Genomic DNA, 22,620 nt, shown 5'->3' on the forward strand with positions numbered 1-22,620 from the left:
TAATTATAAATTAAAATTAAAACAACTAGTCTAATTAAAATTAAAAAAAATTACAAATTTAAAATAGATTAAAATATATAATTATTATTTTTTTTTAAAAAAAAAAGTGACTAAATAAATAGGATGCACGAAAATAAAAGAACCAAATGATAAGTTGGACAAAAAGAATATCAAATAAAATTAAAAGAATACAAAATTATTAATTATATATTAATTGTGAGAGAAAAAATTTAAAAAAAAAAAATCCCAAATATTCAATTGTGTAATTTGAGAATTTTTTATTAAAGAAACACTGTCTCTGTCCCTATCCCCAGAGCACTGTACTATCTTAATTAATGGAGTAGTAATCTACACCATACTTGAGGGTTTGTTTTTACCATTGGAAACCAAAATCAATGATATTTATTCAATAGAAGTACATTATTATTTGTTCCTGTAAAATATTATATCAAAATAATATTTAAACGAAAAAGTGAAATCAATTTCAAACTAAACTAACACTAAAGTGCTGAACAATAATCTTGAATCAAGTTTTGGATTTGTGCATTCAATAATAATCTTTCTGGTGAACAATAATCATATACCCAAAATCCCACCAAGACAAACACAAAATACCATCAATTTCTACTGAAACTTTTAGCAAATTTAAATATCATAGAAAATATAAATCAAATTCATAAGCTGCAGCTAAAATTTCACCTGTCAAGGAAAATCCTATTCACCACATCGACGGGCAGCGCATAAGCTGGATCAATAGCTTTCAATCCAGGATATTCGAGAAGTGAGAGACCTGCAGCCGAAAGAGGGATGGTGTCGATTACAAAAGACTGGAAATAGTCGAAAAATAGTGTGCTTTTTTTCTTTTTAATGTTACCGGCTACGCCAAAATAGGTGTGGAAGACATCAACTGCATCATCTGGCCTGTCCGAGATTCCTCCTTTCTCCAAATCCTGCATTGTTAAAAGATTTGCACGCCAATGTTTGTCGAAAAGTTGTAAGTATTTAAACATGGTTTTGAAAATGTAGATTTGGAATGTAAATATAACCTGGCAATCCAAGATGAACTTGACAAGTTTTTCCTTATTGATCCAGTGAACCCGGTCGATCATGATTAAGCTGGAAAGAACCCACCACGAGTAGCAGACCTGGAGTTGGGAAGATCAGCTATTATGGTTTTCTATTCTTTTCATGATAGTTAAGCTTGCACATGATAATAGTTTCTTACATCAGGAAGCTTCTCCGGGCGCCCGTTAAGACCTCCTGATTTGACTTGTCGTTCGCACAACCACCACCCGAGGAGGTCCTTGTCAACGTGATGGAGTGAACCGGTGATTGCAAGAGCTCCCACACAACAAAAAACTGCAATGGTAATGTAACAACAGAAACTGTCGGCTCTCAAATGCAGTGTGTTCAATAGATATTGTTCTATTTGGCACTAATCCAATAGCATTTGATTCCTATATTTCCTTAGTTATTCTCAATATTGATATTTAAGAGTTTTAAACAACTCCAACTTCACAGCCAATAATAACTTAAATATGACGGGAGATCATGGAATTTGTAAAATAGAACTATTAAGCAGCGCAGACTCCGTAGCTACACTGACCCTATAAGCATAACACTACATAATCCTCAATTTAACAGTGAATATAAATGCTTACATGAAATTCGACGAATAGATTAACATAACAGCAGGGAGCTTGGACATATAGAAAATGCATGTACAGCGTATATCGATACTGTCTATTTCCCGAGTCCCATTTCTAGTTTACCTACAAGTGTTCCTTTTCTTCTTTTTTCTTCGTTAGATTGTTAGTATATGCAGGAGAAGAGATATCTAGCACTACTCTGCATATCAGATTGTAAATTATAAGGGGGAAGATTTCCAGTACAATTGTATCAGCTGCTGACTACTGGTAATCGGTAACAATACGCAATTAAACTTAGAAACTGGAGAAATAAAACATACTTTGTCCTGCATGGGATTCTGCTCCAGGTGTACAACCAAATCCACCATCCAAATTCTTGCAGCTTACAATGTATTGTACAGCTTTCTCAACATTTATTTTGTCCAAGCGACGTAATAATGCAAGAGAAGATATAGCAATATAAGAAAACCTGAAAAAAAATTAAGAACAATAAGCTTATATGCTGAAATATGGAACAATTATAAATCTATTGGGAACAGAAAATAAAAGCATAAATGGAAAAGCATACCTTGTATCAACCTCACCCCAAATGTCACCGGAGAAAGATCCATCTTCATTTTGTAGGCTGGCAATATCTAGGTAGCCAGTTAAGTTAATCAACATATTATATTCTGCAATTTTAGCCTCTTTTTTTTTTTTTTCTCTAATAAGCATTAAAGAGAAACTTTTAAGGTGGGAAGCATCTTCATATGCAACTTATATAAACCAGTGCATTATTAGCAATATGAAACACAAATTATTAACTCAGTTAACTAATTTTCTCAAGCACGGTTTTGGACATTCCTGTTAACCACTGCAAACAACCGCAAGATTGGCATTTACGAATGAAATTTATAATTGAAAGATACAATTTGCGACCTTCTCGACATTGAGAACATCTATCTTGTCAAAAAGTGCCAAAACCTGAATAGCACTGAGTGTATACAAGATATGGGGATCATGTCCAATATTGCCACCAAACCCACCTGGTTGAACAAAACAAAAGGGGTTTAAAGCAATTTATCAGAACTATATTACTCAAAATCAGCAGAATGCTCATGGGTGGGGACAACATCCAACACACAATTAGCGCATATGTTAACAAAGAAGAAAAATGAAACAGTGAAATAAGTTCCTTCTTTCACCGAGTACACTATTGCTAGATTACTGTAAAAATTGATAAGGAATACAGACCAGATTCATCTTGGCACTGCATGATCCATGGAATAACTTCATCTCTATCCACTACATCAAGCTTTCCTAGGATATCAAGAGTTGTCAATCCCCAGTATGCACCATTTAGTCTTAGGTGCTCCATCACAACAGACTCAAAGTCATCCTTTTTCTGAAAAGGAAAAGGCATTGCAACTCTTTTTTATTAATAATTAAGAGCCAAAAAAGCCCTAACACTGCCTGATTCTAATAAACTTACTAACTGCAATACATCCAAATCATGACTATAAGACAGACTGTAATTGACAATTTAGTTCTTGAGTTGTGCCTAGTCCTTGCCTAGGGAAATAATAATATCACAAAAGTTTATACTGAAGAAAACAGAAATGTTTGAGATGAACTTCAACACAGAGCAAAGTTCGAATGAAGAAACGTTCCAAGCTGCTTAATTTAGACCCTTATGACAGACATCAACCATAGGCTTTAATTCTTATTAGTCCACAACACAAGTTTTATTCTATAAAGAAAAACAAATTAAAAATGGGGAAATACAGTAACATAAACAGAAGGAGACGAGTACAAAGGGCACCTTTTCAACAGACAGAATGTATTTAACATGTTTGTCAACCCTAAGCTCTCCCATCCTGCCATCAACAACAGATCAACTCAATCAAATAAGAACAGTGAATTAGAAGCCACTAACCTCAATTTCAACGCAATAAAAAAATAGCCAGAGATCCAAACGAGTAGTACACAAATTTCTGCAATCAAAATTTGACCCCGTGAAACACAAGTAGCTAATTTTCCACTAATTTTCTAGTTTCAGATAATTAATGCTACATTTCAAAGCGAACCATCCCGTCGCGCACACAAAAGCAAGCAGATTCACCCAGTTCGTAGGCTAATAAGTGGCCGATAAATTAGCAAAAGGAACTGAATCAATAAGTTTATGAGGAGAAATCATTACTCATCCAGCTACTATTCCGCTGCTAATGACGGCAATCGGAACTTTCTCGCCGGTGAATCCCCTGAAAAATCGTCGGCGTAATTCGTAAGCTGATTTGTTTTTTATTATTTATATGTTATGGAATTAGCAATTTTAAAATTTTTCTTTCTGTGGACTATATTGAAATTCCAAAGAATGACTAGGACTTACTGCAGGTCACAACTAAATTCAGACTTGCCCATTCGGTTTTGAACCGCCGGTTCGACAGTTTCTGAACCGGCGTTACGGTTCGAACCGAAACCGGATGCAAATCGAACCGAAACCGGAGTTCCGACGGTTCGGTTTCGGTTTGTAGTTTCTCCAAACCGTGATCAGGCGGTTCGGCTATAACTGTTTTTTTTTATTATTATTTTTTTTAATCTGGCCGTCCGTCGCGCAAGAGCAGAGACTTGCCCATTCGGTTTCGAACCGTCGGTTCGAACCGTCGGTTCGACGGTTTATGAACCGGCGGTTACGATTCGAATCGAAATCCGACACAAACCGAACCGAAACCGTCTTTTCGACGGTTCGATTTCGGTTTGGAATTTTCTCAAACCGCAAACCGCCTGTTTACGGTTTGAACTGGCGGTTTTATTTTATTTTATTTTTTTATCTCACCATGGCAGGGGCAGGCAGGCGCACAGAAAAAGAAGAAGAAGAAAGGAGGAGAAGGTCCGAGGTTGGAAGAAAAAAAAGAAAGAAATGAGAGGAACTGAGGAAGAAGAAAGGAAGAGGGAGAACCTGTTTGTAGGGGCTGAGGCGCGGCTGCGGCCTTGCGGCGTCTTGTGGATGTAATGCGTGATTAAACATTAGGGTTACATATTTTATAATAATATTATTATATTTATAATTAAAATTTAAAATATAATAATAATAATATTAATACATATAAATAATTATTAATAATATTAAAAAATAATAATACTATTAATAATTTTTTTATATTTTATATTTTATAATTTTTTATTATATAATTATATATAATTTAAATTATTTTATTATCTATTATATTTTTATAATTTAATTATTTATTATATTTATTAATCTAAATAAAATTAAAATGAAATTTTATTATTTTTAAATAAAAATTAAATTTTTAGAAAAATAAAAAATAAAAAAAAATTATTAAAAATAAGTATATATAAATCCGCTGTTCAAATTTTAACCGACAGTTTTTAAATCGAAATCGAAAATAGTAATCGAAATTGTCAAATCGTAATCGAAATTGTCGTTCGATTTCGGCTCAACATTTTAACCAATCGTAATAGATGGCTCGTAATCATAATCGGCCGGTTGAACTGCTTGATATTTTAACAAAGCCGTAATCGACGGTTCGGTTTGTAATCGTAGTCAGCGGATCGAACCAAAACCGTTTTGGGCAAGTCTAAACAGAGCAGGAGAAGAAGAATCGGTGAAGAAGAAGAAGAATTGGTGAAGAAAAAGAAGAAGAAAGAGGAAGAAGAAGAAGAATCTGAGAAGAAAGGAAGAACCTGGTGGCTGCCTTGGCTAGTGCGGCTGCGGCTGCGGCTGCTGTGGCGTGGAGGTGTAAAATGATGTATTAGGTCTTAGAGCACTAAACAATGGCTCTTGCCTCAATTGAGCCCTTCCCGCCGATGTGTCAACCGAAGCCAGCGTGTCGAATGATGTTTTCCACTATGGGCGTAAAATTCTTTTACAGTGGCTTTCTTCGTCAATTCCCTCATCACCAAACTTCATTCCAATTCCCTCATCAGCAAACCTTCTCCCGCAAACCCTAGGATGGTGGAGGCAGGCCGGCAGTCCCTATGCTTAGAGAAGAAGAGGAAGGAGGACGTCGGCGGTGATGAAATTGGATTTGGGGAAGAAGAGGAAGGAGAACAACTGGATTTGTGGAAGAAGAGAAAGGAGAGCATCTGCGACGTGATGAAACTGGATTTGGAGAAGAGAAGGAAGGAGCCAATGCTGGGTTTGGGAGAAGAGAGAGAAGAAGTGAGCGAGGCGCTGGGATTGTCCCTCACCACACCCCCATCGATTCTTAATCGAAATTTTAATTCGAAAAGAAGGTCAGTGTATTACAATTTTATCGACAGAGGAGAGGAGAGGAGAGGAGAGACAAAGCTTGGACAGAGACAGAAGATGGCCTTATATTATTGAGCCATTGTTGGTGCTATCAGGGCATTAGGATCTTGGGCAAATTTATATATTTTAAAATTATAATAATATGTTTAACTTAAATTTTTTATATATTATTAATTTTTTTATTAAATAAAAAAAAATTATTATTAATAATATTAAAAAATACTAAATAAATACTGAAAAACACGGTCACTAAGGCGTTCGGAGATCAAAGCTGACGCTAGAGAAGGAGGCGAGTTGAGATTTCGATCGGCCATCAAACGCGCAGCAGCTCCGCCGGAAGAAACCTACCACCGCCATGGTATGCATCTCCGTTTTATCTTTGCTGGATCCGCATGACAGAGTTCGTGATTTTTAGTTATCTGTGGTATGATTAGATTGATGTATGTATGGGTGTCCCCTTCTCGATTTTCTTCTCGACGTTAGCCATATGAATCGATTGAATCTCTACTCATTCGATTTATTTTGTGCTTGAAATGCGATTACCTCTGCCGATCTTTCTTTAATTTGTTGCTTTGCATTTCAATTCGGTCGCTCGATGTTTGCATTTGAACCCGAATGTGTAGAATGGGTGGAAACAATTACGCGAACTGAATGAAAAAGAAGAAAGCGATTTGAATTGTTTTCAGCTAGTGTTGCATTAGCAGGTCTCGAAATGCCAATATGCGTCCATTAATGTGTGTGCTTGACATTGACGATGGTTTTCAGTTGCTAACGGAACCATTTTGTTGTATTATGGTACTAGAGTTTGGCCATTTCCAAGGCACTTGGTTAAGAACTACGTTTGTCAAATGATTCAGTTGCTCAAAGATTTATGATTAATTTTTTTGTGTAGAAGGTTTGGTGAATATTCATTTTTCAGATGTAGTTAATAAGGGATTCAAATGTTGTTTTTATTTCAGATTCACTTTGTTCTTCTCATTAGCAGACAAGGAAAAGTAAGGTTGACAAAATGGTACTCACCTTATTCTCAGAAGGAACGAACAAAGGTAAAAAAAGAAGTTTGTTCTACTCAGAAATAAGTTATTATTGTTGGTTGTTCATTTGTTTATATAACTGTTATTGATAAGTCTTACATTTGTGTTCTTGATGTGATTACTTGGTAAAGGTTATTCGAGAGCTTAGTGGTTTAATCCTCACTCGTGGCCCCAAGTTATGTAATTTTGTGGAGTGGAGGGGATTCAAAGTTGCTTACAAGAGGTAGTATGCGTTTTTCTTTAGGTAAAATCGAATGATATTTTCTATGCAACTAAATCTGTTTTCCTGCTCTTCTTACATGCTGTATTGGTTACTCCTTTTCACTTTTTTTTTTTTATAATCCTACAGGTATGCTAGCCTTTATTTCTGCATGTGTATCGACCAGGATGATAATGAGTTGGAGGTCCTTGAAATTATCCATCACTATGTTGAGATACTAGACCGTTACTTTGGAAGTGTGAGGCCTCAGATTGAAGCAAATATTTAATGATATTAATAATGAATTCACTTGATTATTGCGTACTGAGATGTTTCTTTTGTGTCATTAGGTGTGTGAACTGGATTTGATCTTTAATTTCCATAAGGTATCTTTCTTTCTTTTTTCATTCATCTGCTCTTCATGTCTTTTTAGAGAGGTGTCTTACATGGGTTGTTTATGTTAACAACATATAAAGTGACACCCAAACTTGCTGACTTGCATGAATTCAGTTCTATTTTGCTGCTGCATAGAACACTAATTGCATGAACAACTGACATTGTTGCCTTGTCATTGAACGTGACTAACAAAATTTGTGGGATGTGTTGTACTATCGTTAAGGCACTAACAGAAATTTTAAATTATCTCTGCAGCCACTCACTCAATGTTTTTCTATTAAGCTATCTTCCCCAACTATTTTTTTTCCTGTTGTGTAGTGTGTGTTATTTCTTGGTTTTTCAGGGCTACTAAAGTGTTCTCATATTCTTGTAACTCATCTTCTAGTTATATTGATGACGAACTTTTATTCAGGCTCCTGACTTGGTGTTCATCAAACTCAATTTGTAGGTTGAGTTAAAGAAATTAAAATCTTATTTCATACACATGTAGTGGAGTTTTTTGGGTGATTTATATTGGTTGTGTTTCATTCAATGGAATACCAATTTACTATCTAGTTGTCCCAATCATTTGAAAGTCTAATGTAGTTGTTGAATCTACTTATTAATTCTTTATATTGCAACAAACATAATCTGTATCATTCCATTTTTTGCCCTTGATCGAATATTCACTTCTCCTTGATGATATGAATGGACTAATTCCAAACTATGTTGCGTTGTTTCTTAGTGGAAGTTAAAGTTTAGTATTGTTCTTTTAGCTTGCTCTCCTATAGATATCACCGTGCCTATATGCCGCTAGTCCTTCAAAAAGCCTAGGGACTTTCTACAATCAATTCTATCTTCTTTCTCCTACATCAGAATTGCCAACTCTATCTGATCCTCTAGAAGAACTTGATAGTTGATTGCATGTTGTCTGAGTGATTTACGAAGTACAGTGGTTTAATTTCTAGTGTGTTAGCTGTGTGCATCGGCTGTAATGGAAAGGGCATGTAAAATTAAACATTGCAACTCTCATCAAAACTTTGCTGCATAAGATGCTCTTCTTGACCTGCCTGCACATACAATGGTATTTCCTTGTTTCACAGCACAATTTTCTTAACGAGCAAAATAGGGGCACACACTATTATGCTTGACATTGAGTATGTGCCAAACATACTTGAGTCGCACACTACAAGGGAATCACGCTTTTGTTATTGTGTCTCTATAGAGTTGAAGCAGAGTCTTTGCATAAGTGCATTACTCTGATCCAAGCCCATTAAATTGAGGTTAAATCATCGAAAACTATGGTAGAGTATGTATGTCTTTGTGGTGGAGTTTTGCACGACCTTTTTCCTGGTTTTTATCACATCAATGTTTTCATTATTGTATTAATGAATTGGTCTAGGGAAGAATATATCAATTATTATAACATCAGCTCATTATTATGTCATACATGTCTTCTTTCACATGTTCTTTTTCTTTCTTGGCCATTCAATGTTCATTTGCTCGTTTTCATATAACTCTTTGTATGTGTTGGGTTGTGAGTGCCTCCTTTTATGAATGCAAGGAGACTTTTACCAAAGTTTATGATTCCCGGTTTTTTTTTTGTTGTTGTTGATGTATTTAATGTTTGTCGGTACCCAATGCAATTTCAGGCCTATTATATATTGGATGAACTTCTGATTGCCGGTGAACTTCAAGAATCCAGCAAGAAAACTGTTGCACGCCTAATAGCTGCACAGGTATGATGACCTCTAGTCAAAGCCGACATGTGATTGATTAATAACCATTATAATGCACTGCTGATTTACCACCACCGAACATAATTGCAGGATTCACTTGTGGAGGCAGCTAAGGAGCAAGCAAGTTCTATAAGCAACATGATTGCTCAGGCAACAAAATAAGCAGTCTTGAGTGATCACAGGTCGGAGTTCTTCGACCTTGTTACAAATCAACTTGACCTGCCTGGCCTGTATCCTGCCCCTCAACACTCTTTATCTATGTTTCATATTCTACAGTGGTAATGTCTTGATATACCTCTAATCTTGGTATTATTATTATTTTTTTAATGCAATGTTTTGAGTGTAAGTGCTGATAGTTACCGGGTATTGATTTTTTAATGGCTTTAAATTTGATTAAAGGTAGATCTATTCATTGCAATTAAGTTGGTCATTTTGCATAATACCAAAATCATTGAGGTTAGGCCTATCAATGTTTCACTATATGGAATATATGTACATGTGAGCAGGATAGATCTATGTGTGGTGAAGTTGGGGCTAGGGGGGTGGGTTTGAAGGGTGGCTGAAAATCATGTTTGTGAAAATGCATGTTCAGATCCATGTGTGTTGGGGGTTATGCAAGAAAATAATGCTTCAATATTTGTTTTTAATTTTAATTAATAACTACTCCATCATTTATAAAACAGAGATTAAAAGTGATAAATAAGACATTAGTTTGTGAACGGTGGGATTATTCTTTATACTAGAAATGGGTCCAAGTAGACCCAATCCATTTAATTAGACCCCAATCAGCACCGTACCTGTTCCCATACACCACTATATGCGACAAACTATTGCAAGTTATTTAGAAGTATCGAATAGAGCAGCAGTTATTCTGTTTCTAATGCTATCCCACTGGGTGAAATGAAAATGCCAACAATACAAAGACATGCAGATCACAGAACTCTACTGCAGACAATCATACAACTACAATGCACATTCCCTACACAGTAGTAATGGTAAAATAAAAATACCTGGATATAATCCACCACAGAATGTGACTCTTACCAGGTTAAGGATGCTTGCTTGCACCGGGTGGCGCAGATGGCATTGGGAAATTGCTGTACTCACCGCCCGGAAACTGAGGAGACTCTACATACGGGCTCTGTAAATTATCATTGCATTTCATGTTTTTTTTTTTAGAGGGAATAAAGAGAGCACACAATTCCTACAAGTATCAAATCACTAATGCACAAGTAGCTGTACTTTTCTCAGGTGTCATAGGAAATAATACATTGTGTACACTTCTGTTTTGTTCTAATTTTCGAGCTATGATTAAAATATCGAAAAATATCAAATTTAAAATTTATTTTCCTTTCACATTACAACACCCAACATATATTTTCTATTGAAAAACTCAAATCACAAGTAAATACACTCACATATATATTATGCAATGATTTGATGATAACTATTGCATAGTGTAATGATATATAAATAACAGCTATTGTTAGCCTTGTGTGTAGCATATTTGTCTCTATGCATTTTCTACTAACATGCTTTATGCCTATAGTCATAAAATTAAGGTTTGATTACTTAGGGTTTGTTCACCCAATTTTTATTTTATTTTTTTTTTTTTTTCTGATTTCTAATATATATAATATAATGTGTTTCTTTACACCCCAACCCTCAACTATTTACTATTTGCGTTTCCCAAAAAATTCGTATCATTAGCCATGAGATTCCGATACCGATAGAAATTTGAAACAATGTTTATGATACATCTCAAAGTTAGGAGAAATACCTGGGAAGCGAATGCAGGGTTGGAACCATCTTCATTGTTCAAAGATTTCGCAGAAGTTTCTGAATGAGCTGCATTGTCACTTGGCACATTTCTACTCAACTTATTGAGTGGATCATTTTGCATGCTTTCCTCATCGTTTCCATTAACCGATTTCACCCTCTGAAGCACAAGAAAAGCTCAAGCAGAAACTATTTATTAATTGTACACAGAGATATAATCATATAACCAGAAAATGACAAGGTTTTCAGCAATGTCTTTCCGACCTGGAAAATCTTGCCGAGGGTTTTCAAACCCTTGGCACGGAGACGGAGCTCCTCTTTCTTGGCACTGTTATCCCGCAGAACCTGAGATGATCAATGCATCAGGTTAACTACGTCTCATGACGGAAGGAAATACGTCGATATTAAAGAAGGAATCGAGAGGCAATTTTGGACAACCATTTCACAAACATGGGAGAGTGTGTCTTCAATATCAGCAACGTTGAGCTTCCAGAGGGAGTCGGTCATCACTTTCTTGTGCGATTGCATGTACTCCTCAAGTTCTGCCTCCGTGTAGTTTCCTTCAGCGTTGAGCTGCTTTTTCATGTCTTCTTTCAGCTGAAGCAGAGCAATGACTCCTAAGACAACCAACAGTCGTGTTATAATTTCCGAAAATGAAAGAAACAGACACAGGTAATTTTCACAACAGCCTCCAATTTTTAGGAAGGAATTGAACAGCTTCTCTCCTTCCTCCATGTCGTTGAGAAACTCAACCTTTAAATTTACGGCGGTTACATATCTCATTTTCTCATTTTCCATCAGCCCACCATCATATATCAATGACCCAAAGGGGGTTTCAAATATTGATTAGATGCACATAGGATGTGTTTAGGGGGAATCATTGTTTTTTCCAAAAAAAATAACATAGCCACAAACGTTGAAAATCATATACTCCATCAGTCCTAATTTGAAGTACACTTTTTACTATTTTTGTCCGTCCTATTCAAAAGTACACCTTTTCTTTTTTAGTAACATTAATCATATACTAATATTAGAATACCTTTTAGCTTTTATTAAAATTAAAACATACCATTACACATATAATTACTTCATACAATAAGTCAAATGGCAAAAATATCAATATCTCTTATACACTTCCACTATCCAATAAAATACTACTATTTCTTAATTTACTACCAAACCCCAAAGGGCTCTTTCAAAAGGGACGGAGGGAGCATGTTTCAATTAGGCAACAATTTCTCTGTGAAATTAATAATTGGAAAAAAATAAAACCAACCTGTTGCTGCAGTTACTTGGGATTTGATGTAGTGCCCTTTTTTTCTGAACCATTCAGCTATAAAAGGGACACCCAAGTAGATTACCTTCTTCCCAAGCTCTTTTGCTGCTTCTCTTGCATATATATAGCCGATGGTACTCAGCATATCCACACCATATGCTGTGAAAGACCACGAGGTAATAAGAAATAGAGATTCTACAGGTTAAGGGCTGTTGCATCTGGTCACTCGGTAAAATAGACAGATATAACTGTAGGATTGTCACAAAGCAGCAACTAGTAGTGCTGTCCTGGATGCATGTATGTAATGCATATCCCAACTGTGTTTGTGTGTGCATGGGTTGGCAATGGAGTCAGTAAAGGCTCCGCAAACGATTATATAAAAGATCAGGAATAAATAATTTAAACTTACAGCCATAGAAATCTAATTTGACATCTTATATATTCTTCTGAAATTTGACTAGCATAAGAACACTTGCTCTGTCAGATATTTACACATGCTTTATGAATAGCAGGTCCTATGCAAATCCCTTCGGGGTATTTGTCTTCATGGTAAAGTTGAATATCTTAGAAAAACTTTAAAGCCTCAGGCTAAGGCGCTAGGTCATGAAACTCTAAATCTAATAGAGAATGGAAGCTTCTTCCATCCCCATGTTACACGAATCCATCTTTAGATTTATGTCATACAGCAAAGGAATCAACTAGCGCACATTTCCTTTAACCAAAAAATTTATTAGGCAGCCCTTCCCTATTCATAAGTAAATTACCTTAGGTAATAGTTTCACAAATAGTGCTAAAAGTTACATATTTTCATGTTCTTGTCAAACAATCTCAATCACCAACTAGATCTATTCTAATCTGTTGCATGGAAATTACCAATGATTGCATCCTCTATGAGGAGGTTGGGTTTCTAATCGTATATTAATGCTATATTGCATATTGTTCAATTATACAGTAGAGAAATCCACAGAGGTTTAAGGTATGTTCTACCACTTGAAGACACTGCCCAATCCCAACCAAATCCTAAGCAACCGTTTAACATAGAAGCATAATGGATTAAATGGGAAAAGCGACAGTAGAAAACCATCAAAATGGCAAAGATCTCTGGAAAATAGGGTATCTGAATAGTAAAACCTACAAAAGTAAACTTTACAGGACAGGGTATCTTACCAGCATTCGAAAGTCTTGCCACTTCTGCCTCAGCGTGACGAATGAATTCTTCTTTATTTCCTTGGATGTACAGGTTGAGCCTACCTTTTAGTGTATTAGCAAGCTTCTCCTCCCTTTCCCTTTGGACAGTCTGAAATTACCAAAATAATTATGATAATACAATAATAGAGGATAAATCAGAAAGTTTGACAAGCTTCAATGCTCTTATTACTTTTTTTGGCACTTCTGCTATCATGCCAAAGGGATACATTCGCTTGTTGTAACTATAGATAGTATTTGAATTCTATTATACGTGATGACTGGATTTTATTGGCAATGTAATGAAATGTAGCCCAGATGCAAAATAATTGGAAATATTAGTTTACATACCCGCATTTTTTCCTGCAGCTTTTTAGGATCATGTGCCTCGCCTTCTGTGGAGATGTCCATGGAAGCCAATGATGCCATAGCAAGCTGACCAATATACTCCTCAAATAGTTCACTTCCAAAAAGCATGGCGAAGATTGCAGCAGGATCAATGATTGATTCTCTGAAACAATCAACAATACAGTATATTGAGAACAAATTAATCGTGCAAAAGATAAATGTGTTTTAGTTTCAAATATACTGACGATGAAATTCCTGATTTCCCATAAGCGTCATAAGACTGTCTTTGTGATGGATCACTTAGCACTTGATAAGCCTCACCCAAAATCTGGTAGAATTAAAGCAGAGCAAAACTTGTTATACATCAAACACGACTCACAAGCATATTAAAAAGCAGAGCACAACATGGAATAAACAAAATGAAACAAAAACAAATAAAAATCACATTATCCAATAATGTGGAGACATGGGGCTTAAAAAGCCTACTATACAATGAATGATACTCCTACAACAAAGATATTAATATTAAGATTATTCTAAATGCTTCATCTTGAATATCTTCATTACACCTGTCACTAAGGAATTGTAAATCTGCTACTACTTCATTCTTCTTTCCGTATCAGTATATACCACATAGCACTGAATTCTTTATGCAGTCTTATCTTGGAGATAATAAGGACAAGGGTGACATTTATTTTCCAATTTAAACAAATCAAAATATTTCTCTATATAGATTCCTTCTCTGCTCAATTAGAACTCTTACTTATTCATTTACATTGGTATAGTTTTGCCTTGTTATTCTTAGCTGACCTTCAGTATGCTTTTCTTTTTTCCTTTTTTTTTTTTTTGATGAAACTAAGGCATACAGAGCTGACCATTTCAATGTTCTTGCTTGAGTTTAGAAAACCAGATGGAAAAGAATGTGCTAACAAGGAGGGAATTCAATCAGAGTAACCTGAAATTTGTGTGCTGCTGATGGGTCATTTGGATTCTTATCAGGATGAACTTGCCTGGCCTGCAACACTAAACATTATCAGTTGCGAAAAACAACACCAAAACCAACACTAATTGGCTTGATGATGAATAGCAGACTTTCCAAACAATGAAAAGAAAGAACTGCAGAAACTGGCACAGGAGAACACCCACAATAAAATCAATCACATTAAAGAAATAGAGGATTCAGAAATTTAACTTAAGTTTGTACCAGAACTACCTCTTTTGAAATGAAACGACATTAGAGAAGTCAAAGAATACAACTGACCGAACATTAGGTATCAAAAGCATAGTCTCGTAACAGAAAACCAGAATCCATCAGCACAACACCAGTAAATGATATCATGGTTGGGATCTGTTTCACCTTAAGAGCTAAAATTTCACTGAAACCATCACAAACTCCCTAATGATCAGCCAAATGTCCCTTTCCCAACAGACATTATCTTTCCATGCTTCTCAAATTCTTGAGCATCAATATTATTTCCATACAAAAACTTGTAGCACTTCAATTCAAATCTTATATGTTAATTATTCATAATATAAGAAAGGCATATATTTTCTGACTTCTTCACAATAGGGGAGCTAGGGATTTTGGATGATGAACTAGATACAGAGCAGTCAGTAGACGCAACAAAGCATAGCAATTCCTTCCAAACCCCCGTGTTAGATCAATGAGATTCTTACACGAGGACCCAAAAGAAGGGGGGTGGGGGTTTGAGCGCCCTAGTTATGTTGCAGGTTCAAGAACGCAGGATACGCTTAATTTTAGAGTTCTCAACTGGGTTCCCGAAAAGTAATGTCCACATTATTCAGATAAGTAGTTTGTTTGTGTGTTTTGTTCGATCTTGTTATCCCACTGTGCACTATCAACAGTAAACACCCAACGCCAATTTCAGTTAGAAAATATCATCAAAGCATAATTTCAAATTAAGATATTTCAAATTCAAAACACATTAAAACATCCAAAAGTCACACCAAAACACAACCAAATACACCATTTACTAAAGAAAATCCTTATAAGAGCTTCAGAAAACAAGTTGCACCAAGAAGATTACAAGATCGCGCCCGCACCTTAACATAATACGCCTTCTTGATCTCCGACTCAGTGGCCGTGGGGCTCACGCCAAGCACATCGTAGTATTCAGTCTCCTTCACCATCGCTGCTGACTATCTCAGTCACTCGCCGACAAAATCAAATCGAATCAAAACTTCAACAGTAACAACGGAAAAAATCAAACAATTAGCACACACATATTATATATATATATATATATATCAATCAGCGAACAGAAAAATGGATATCGACGGTAAGTCATCAATGAAACTAACCAGAGAACGGATCACGTACGCGGTGTTGCTGCAAATCCGAAGGGGGGTTAACGAGCATTAGGCAGTGGTGGGGGCACCTCCGCATCAGCTCCGACGCGTAACTGTCGTGTCGTGTCTCGTAGACTGTGAGTCATCACTTAACCGTGTTGTGTTACTATGAATTTACTGCGGTAAGGATCCGTAAAATACTCTTTCCGTAAAAAAATGTCAAAAAGATCACGCGTAGGGTAATTGGGGCTACTTAAGTCTTTTCACAGCCATTCACACAATCACTTGAATATAAAATATAAACTTCGCACAAATTAATAAAAACTAATATAAGACGACCATAAAATAAAAAATTATTTAATTTGAATTAAGAAATTTAATTTAATTTTATATACGGACCAACATGAGTCAATTCGAACATGACATAATAATAAACAGGTTAACACGAACTCGACACGATAATAAACGGATCGAATTTTCGACACGAATCGACTAATTGACTGCTGAATAAGGAGGGTAGAGCAAAACTTTATTTTTACTCTCATTCTATATTAGAATCTAATTATACCTTCACGTTTTAAAATTTAAAATTTTTTATTTAATTATATTATTCTTGATTTATAATTATTTTTATTGATATACATATTAATTAGAAAAAAAATCAATTTTGGTCCAAATATAATTAAAATTTATCAATTTTGGTCTCAATATAAAAAATTCATCAATTTTGGTCCCAATATAACCAAAATTTATTAATTCTGGTCCCAATATAAAAAAAACTCATCAATTTTAGTATCAATATAAACAATTTCAATCAATTTTGGTCTCATTATAAACAATTTTAATCAATTTTGGTCTCATCGTTAAAAAACTAACGGAAATTGCTGAAGTGGACGTGACGGAGGTGACGTGGCAGTTGACCTGAAAAGTACATGGCCATGTACAATTATACACGGCCATGTTGTTACATGACTATGTTGTTACACTGCCATATATATTTCAGTGTATAATTATACATGGTCATATTGTTATACGGTCATGTACATTTCTATTTTAGTTTAAATTTTTTTTTTTTTTGGTTATATTTTCTTTAAAAAAAATTATTTTGAATTTAAAATAGTTAATATAATTAAAATAGACAAAATCAATAGTAATTATAATATAATTAAAAATTTTTAATTTTAATTCAAATATAAAAATTTATAAGATATATTCTTTTGAAATGTTTTGTCTAAAATTTTATTATTCACAAAAAAAATTTTCTTACAAACATCCAATTACACAACTATTTTTTAATTTTGTATATTACAGTAGTATTAAAATTAATTTATTATTTCAATACATTTATTGGATGTTTGTAAGAGAAATTTTTTTTGCTAAATAGTATAATTTTAAACAAAATCTAAGAACATACTCCATAAATACTTATATTTGAATTAAAATTGATATATTTTAATTATATTATGATTATTATTGATTTTTTTTTAACTATATCAACTATTCTAAATACAAAAAAAAAATAACAAAAAATTAAAATTTTAAACCGAAACAGAAAAGTACACAGCCGTGTAGAATTATACATGGTCGTGTAACAACATGGTCATGTATAATTATACACTGAAATATACATGGTCACGTAATAACATAGCCGTGTATAATTGTATATGGTCGTGTACTTTTCAGGTCAACTGCGTCACGTCCACGTCAGCAATTTCCGTTAGTTTTTTTAACAGTGAGACCAAAATTGATTAAAATTGTTTATAATGAGATCAAAATTGATTGAAATTGTTTATAATGGAACTAAAATTGATTAGTTTTTTATATTAGGACCAAAATTGACAAATGTTAATTATATTGAGACCAAAATTAATTTTTTTCTTATTAATTATTTATAAATAATTACATAATAACTAAAAATTATAATTATTTTTTTATAATTAATTATATAATATCTAAAATTGTGTGTTTAATTAAAATAAGATAATTTAAGTGGAGGATTCTAATCATCAATTAAATACAACAGAAAACCCTAGCCCTAACACCGTCCTGTAGTATAGATTCCGAAATCTACCCAATTTTTTGAATCCCCAATTCTGCTACTGGAAAGAGCCTCAAAAAAGAATAACAAACGGAAAAAAATGGCTTCATTTGCTGCACAGTCGTCTCTTCTTCCTCGCGCCTCATCCACTTCCGATCGCCGCCAGCCTTTCATCCATTCTTCGTCCCTTTGCTGCTTCCACAAGCCCTCAAATTTGGCGGCATCACCTAAAGTTCATCCTCTTTTCGCCTCGCCCCAACACCAGCTTCCCCAAGGTTAACCTAATTCCCGCTTTTCTACTGCTGAATTTCGACCCAAATTCAGTGCAACGTACTGCGCGTCTATGTGCTTCAATCTCTGTATGTATATATTGTTGATGCAGTGGCGTTGATTTTTCAGGATTTGGATTTTGGGGAAAGAAGGAATCGTTGACGCAGACTGTATTAGCTGTTCGACACTTGACGGGGTCGCTTACCTCGGCTGAGGGCCTCCGCTTTGCTATAGTCTGTAATGCAGCCCTGTTTACATTCGCCATCGAAACTTCTTTCAATCTTTAGAGCATTAAGTTCTTGCCTTTTGGGAATTGACCCTTGGATTCAAAGGCTTTGCATTTTTAAGTTGTATGATAATTCTGTACAAGTCTTTTGGGAATTTCTTTTCTTCTTTTGGTTGAAGCTAAAAAGAAACGCTCTTTATCTTTATCCTTTTTTTTTTCTTTCCCTTTTATTTGTGTTTAATTGTGAAGTTTAAGAAGTCTTTTAACCATAAAAACTAGTTAAGGGTGTGTTTTGGATATGTAATTTTTTGAATGGAAAATAGGTTTCCTATTTGATGATTTAAATGAGAAACACTATTTGGATGTTAATGTTTTTGAATGAAAATTAGGCTTTGCATGTGAAGTATTTAAGTGGGAATAATATTATGATTGCATAGAAAATACATTTGAGCTTCCTTTGGTTTTAAACTTTTCTAAATTCTGATCTTAAGCTTCTCTTCTCGTTCTTATTTTAGATGATATTAATGTAGAAGCTTTTGCAAGTGTTGTGCTTTAGGCTCATTTTATTTAGTTATGGAATTTGGTTGTCAAGTTCTTGGTGAATTTGAATTCAATAAATGGTTAATTATAATTTTAGGTAATTTGGTGGATTGAAGTTCAATGAATAATTATTATTTTTTATTTTTGTGGTATGAAGGTGGTGGCACGGTTCAATGAGATTGTTACTAGGCCGCTTTTGGAGGGAGCTTTGGATACTTTCAAGAAATACTCTGTTAGAGAAGAAGATATAGATGTTAGTATCCCAACTTTCATTAGTGTTTGTATGTTTGATTTCTGATTCTTGGAAGATTCAACTCATAACTCATCATTTCCTTGGATTCAATTTAAATTTGATTTGTTTAATTTTCTGGTTAACCAGTTCCATCGATATTTCTTCGATTCTGATGCGCTAGGTTGTATGGGTTCCGGGTAGCTTTGAAATTGGCCTAGTTGCAGAGAAGCTTGGGAAATTGAGAAAGTACGAAGCAGTTTTGTGCATTGGGGCCGTTGTAAGTTTTTCTCTCATGCTTTCAATTTTAATAATATTTTTACAGTTCTCAATACGTACAATAAAAATATTTTATTTTCTCTCACAAAATATTAAAAAACAAGAAAAGTAAATAATTCAAGAATACTTTCATAGTTCTCAATAACTAACAACAAAAACCCAAAAAATTGCTAAACACTAAAAACAATCATGATTTTTTTCGGCATTCTTTGCCTTTATGCTGTTTTTTTTTTTGGGGGGAGTAACAAATCTCTCTTCTATTTTATGGTTTCATACTGCAGATCAGAGGTGATACCACCCATTACGATGCTGTGGCTAATTCAGCAGCTTCTGGAGTACTATCAGCGGGTCTGAATTCTGGTGAGCCTCCAGAAGCCGTTCTTAAACTGATTTGTACATCCTTAAATACTGTTGTTAGTACAGTTTGTGTCAAAATTATGACCAAGGTCCGTATAGCTCTTACACCCAGTTTTTTGTGGTGTTGTTTAGGTGTCCCTTGCATATTTGGTGTCCTGACATGTGAAGACATGGATCAGGTAAGCGCTAACGGATTTTGTGTTTTTACCGGTTTACAAGATATGTAGTGTTTTTTGTACAATTTAATCAAATATATAGAAACTTAACTTCGGACTAGGCTTTACATTTGATTTCTTGTATTTTGCATTGTTTGCAATCGAGTTTGATTTGAAATTTTTTGAGTGAAAAATAAATAAAGATGCGATTTTTCAATAGGAAATAAGTTTGTGATATATATATATATATTTATTGGGGAAAAATATTCCATTGTAGATTTCACAATGCGAGAAATTGATTAAAAAACAAAGTGAGCAAACCCTATCTTATTCAGCTGTGATCAACAGTTTGTCACATTTCCCTTAAAATGGCTGCAGGCTTTAAACCGAGCAGGTGGTAAGTCGGGAAACAAAGGATCTGAAGCAGCATTGACAGCAGTAAGTTTCATACAGTCGTAACTTTGTATACTTTGTTGCTCCTTGCATTTACTTTAACTTGTGTCACAGGTTGCTCAATATGTTTATTTTGAGTTTTACGCCTTACTTCTATTAAAAATTTGTGCATATGACACTTAGTTGATATTTTGACATCAATGTGCTATTTATCCGAACAATGGAGTAAATAGTATTTTGAATGCTACGGATGTGAATTTTTGTCTGAATGAAATATAATTGTTAGATGCAATGTTTTTTTAATGGAAAAGTAAATTTCAGATGTAATGTTCTAAAGTGAAAAAAATACTTAACTATAGATTTGCATAATGTGAGGACAAAAACACCATTGAACCCTTTTTTCTTTTTCTTTTTTTATCTTTTCTGTGGAAAAATGTGATTTTGGCCATAGTCAAAATGCAGATACTATGTAAATGTATTGATTAGTTAATCTTGATGAAGCTAGCTAAGATTCTTGTCCGATTTTCTCTGTTGGTCACACTTTTGCAGATTGAGATGGCGTCTTTATTCAAACACCATCTGAAGCCTTAAGCACGCACTTCATTACCGGGCAAAAGCCTCGATGGTTTGTACCATTTTTTCTTAAGAGCTACCTACCTGAGCTGCCTTTTGTTTCTTAATAACTGCATTTTAGAAGCTGTTTGCATCTATCTGTACCAGGATTTGGTAATAAATTGAGGGCTGTGAAAAATATTTGCTTTTTGAATACAAATGTTGAGAATGATCCCAATATAATTTTATTGCGGGATATATATAGTGTGTGTTTGTACACATGACTTTATTCCCATTTTGGCCGCTTTATTCTCATCTTCTTTCCAAGGATTTGTTTGGTTTGTGATTGGATTTGAGCTGTTTATTCGGGAATTTTCACTCATTTTGTACTGCACCCTCCCTCCCGATGCAAGGTTGCCGCTTACTTTTTGCACGTAGATTTTTTAATATTAGTATTATAATGGATTGTAGTGAAAAAGACGAAAATGCCCCTATTAGTATTGTGTAATATAAAAGTAATGACATTTGTGTAATATAGTGTAAGTTTGAAGGGTATTTACTATGTTAGGTAGATAGTACAATTACTAAATTAGGAAATGGTAACCTTGTTTTAGAACGGACAAAAATAGAAAATAACAACCTTTCAATGAGACGGAGGAAATATTTATTTTTGAAAAAATATAACATTAAATTTATATTTTCTCTCATAAAATATCAATTTTGTACCTTTTCTAAATTTTTAAAACTTTAAAACTCTTCCAAAATGTCTGTTTAAACGATAGTACTCATTAAACAACATGAACAACTATTTATCAGCTAATAATACATGATACTAGTTTACATAGCTCATATTAGTTTAATTTTAGGCGTCACTAAGAAGTAATTGTTGGCGTACATACCTTGTAATGTCGATATTCTTTGTAATCACAAATGAAATCAAATGAAACAAGAAGCTTCCCACACAGCCCAATAAAAGGGCACAAAAAGCACACCAAGAAAAAGAGACAACAAAATATGTTCTTTCTAATTTTCCTCTCTTCCAAGTTATGCATCCACACCAAAATATAGGTTGCCATATTATATATACACATGTGTGTGTATATATATATATATATATATTTTAATATAATATTTTGTGAAAAAAAAAATTATCTTTTTTTCCAACAAAATTAGATAGGTTTGATTGAACATGAAAATTAAAAATTAATAATATTTTAATATTAAAATAAATAAAAATATAAAAAATCATTTGTTGCATATCTTCGATAGTATGTATTTCTTGTGAGTTTATTTAAATTGAGTACAATAGCTGCCGTCATTATAGAATATTTATTAAATAATTGATAAAAAAAATAATATAATAAGTAAAAAAAAAAAAGAGAATGATAAATTAATTATTATTTATTAAAAATAAAAATAATAAAATTATAAA

General features: G+C 34.1%; 4 protein-coding genes across 8 annotated transcripts; 2 read left to right on the forward strand and 2 right to left on the reverse strand.

Annotated features, from left to right (window-relative positions):
* Window positions 1-521: 521 nt before the first annotated feature.
* Window positions 522-5,485, reverse strand: LOC127248362 (geranylgeranyl transferase type-2 subunit beta 1). 5 transcript variants are annotated; one of them, XM_051270659.1, is made up of 12 exons: window positions 5,337-5,485; window positions 3,829-3,889; window positions 3,565-3,622; window positions 3,451-3,505; window positions 2,883-3,033; window positions 2,558-2,674; window positions 2,218-2,284; window positions 1,970-2,118; window positions 1,226-1,359; window positions 1,047-1,145; window positions 875-950; window positions 522-790 (listed from the first exon to the last, which is right to left on the reverse strand). In XM_051270659.1, exons 2-12 carry the CDS (start codon window positions 3,830-3,832, stop codon window positions 696-698), a joined length of 1,005 nt encoding a protein of 334 aa, XP_051126616.1. In that variant the 5' UTR covers window positions 3,833-3,889; window positions 5,337-5,485; the 3' UTR covers window positions 522-695. The 5 variants fall into 5 exon arrangements, with proteins under 5 accessions (XP_051126616.1, XP_051126618.1, XP_051126619.1 ...); XM_051270661.1 differs by lacking the exon at window positions 3,565-3,622; XM_051270662.1 differs by lacking the exons at window positions 3,565-3,622; window positions 5,337-5,485 and adding an exon at window positions 4,588-4,655.
* Window positions 5,486-6,113: 628 nt separating this feature from the next.
* On the forward strand, window positions 6,114-9,653 carry LOC127248363 (AP-1 complex subunit sigma-2). Its single transcript, XM_051270663.1, has 7 exons — window positions 6,114-6,262; window positions 6,864-6,950; window positions 7,070-7,161; window positions 7,288-7,396; window positions 7,488-7,523; window positions 9,165-9,251; window positions 9,342-9,653. Exons 1-7 carry the CDS (start codon window positions 6,260-6,262, stop codon window positions 9,411-9,413), a joined length of 486 nt encoding a protein of 161 aa, XP_051126620.1. The 5' UTR covers window positions 6,114-6,259; the 3' UTR covers window positions 9,414-9,653.
* Window positions 9,654-9,962: 309 nt separating this feature from the next.
* Window positions 9,963-16,291, reverse strand: LOC127248361 (chaperone protein dnaJ 10-like). The gene is made up of 11 exons (XM_051270657.1): window positions 16,162-16,291; window positions 15,904-16,040; window positions 14,795-14,854; window positions 14,085-14,167; window positions 13,843-14,002; window positions 13,474-13,603; window positions 12,307-12,465; window positions 11,469-11,647; window positions 11,295-11,375; window positions 11,032-11,190; window positions 9,963-10,392 (listed from the first exon to the last, which is right to left on the reverse strand). Exons 2-11 carry the CDS (start codon window positions 15,988-15,990, stop codon window positions 10,300-10,302), a joined length of 1,191 nt encoding a protein of 396 aa, XP_051126614.1. The 5' UTR covers window positions 15,991-16,040; window positions 16,162-16,291; the 3' UTR covers window positions 9,963-10,299.
* Window positions 16,292-18,194: 1,903 nt separating this feature from the next.
* LOC127248194 (6,7-dimethyl-8-ribityllumazine synthase, chloroplastic) lies at window positions 18,195-21,518 on the forward strand. The gene is made up of 8 exons (XM_051270403.1): window positions 18,195-18,462; window positions 18,587-18,690; window positions 19,381-19,476; window positions 19,637-19,732; window positions 20,013-20,091; window positions 20,221-20,267; window positions 20,622-20,681; window positions 21,186-21,518. The coding sequence occupies exons 1-8, from the start codon at window positions 18,288-18,290 to the stop codon at window positions 21,225-21,227; spliced, it is 699 nt and encodes a 232-aa protein (XP_051126360.1). The 5' UTR covers window positions 18,195-18,287; the 3' UTR covers window positions 21,228-21,518.
* The last annotated feature ends 1,102 nt before the right edge of the window (window positions 21,519-22,620 follow it).

The sequence above is a fragment of the Andrographis paniculata genome, unplaced genomic scaffold, assembly GCF_009805555.1.
Source record: "Andrographis paniculata isolate CXL003 unplaced genomic scaffold, ASM980555v1 Contig33END, whole genome shotgun sequence".
Taxonomy (NCBI): domain Eukaryota; kingdom Viridiplantae; phylum Streptophyta; class Magnoliopsida; order Lamiales; family Acanthaceae; genus Andrographis; species Andrographis paniculata.

Bases quoted from the DNA above. Each gene is read 5' to 3' on its own strand.
- LOC127248362 (XM_051270659.1), bottom strand. The intron at 2,285-2,557 runs GTATCTTTCAAT...CTGGCTACCTAG, and splicing joins TGTCGAGAAGGTCGCAAATT to ATATTGCCAGCCTACAAAAT. The intron at 2,119-2,217 runs GTATGCTTTTCC...ATTTTTTTTCAG, and splicing joins TGGGGTGAGGTTGATACAAG to GTTTTCTTATATTGCTATAT.
- LOC127248363 (XM_051270663.1), top strand. The intron at 6,951-7,069 runs GTAAAAAAAGAA...TACTTGGTAAAG, and splicing joins CTCAGAAGGAACGAACAAAG to GTTATTCGAGAGCTTAGTGG. The intron at 7,524-9,164 runs GTATCTTTCTTT...ATGCAATTTCAG, and splicing joins TGATCTTTAATTTCCATAAG to GCCTATTATATATTGGATGA.
- LOC127248361 (XM_051270657.1), bottom strand. From the start codon at position 15,990: ATGGTGAAGGAGACTGAATACTACGATGTGCTTGGCGTGAGCCCCACG. The intron at 12,466-13,473 runs GTAAGATACCCT...GGTCTTTCACAG, and splicing joins GGCAAGACTTTCGAATGCTG to CATATGGTGTGGATATGCTG. The intron at 10,393-11,031 runs GTATTTCTCCTA...GATAATTTACAG, and splicing joins ACCCTGCATTCGCTTCCCAG to AGCCCGTATGTAGAGTCTCC.
- LOC127248194 (XM_051270403.1), top strand. From the start codon at position 18,288: ATGGCTTCATTTGCTGCACAGTCGTCTCTTCTTCCTCGCGCCTCATCC. The intron at 20,092-20,220 runs GTGAGCCTCCAG...GGTGTTGTTTAG, and splicing joins ATCAGCGGGTCTGAATTCTG to GTGTCCCTTGCATATTTGGT. The intron at 20,268-20,621 runs GTAAGCGCTAAC...AAATGGCTGCAG, and splicing joins CATGTGAAGACATGGATCAG to GCTTTAAACCGAGCAGGTGG.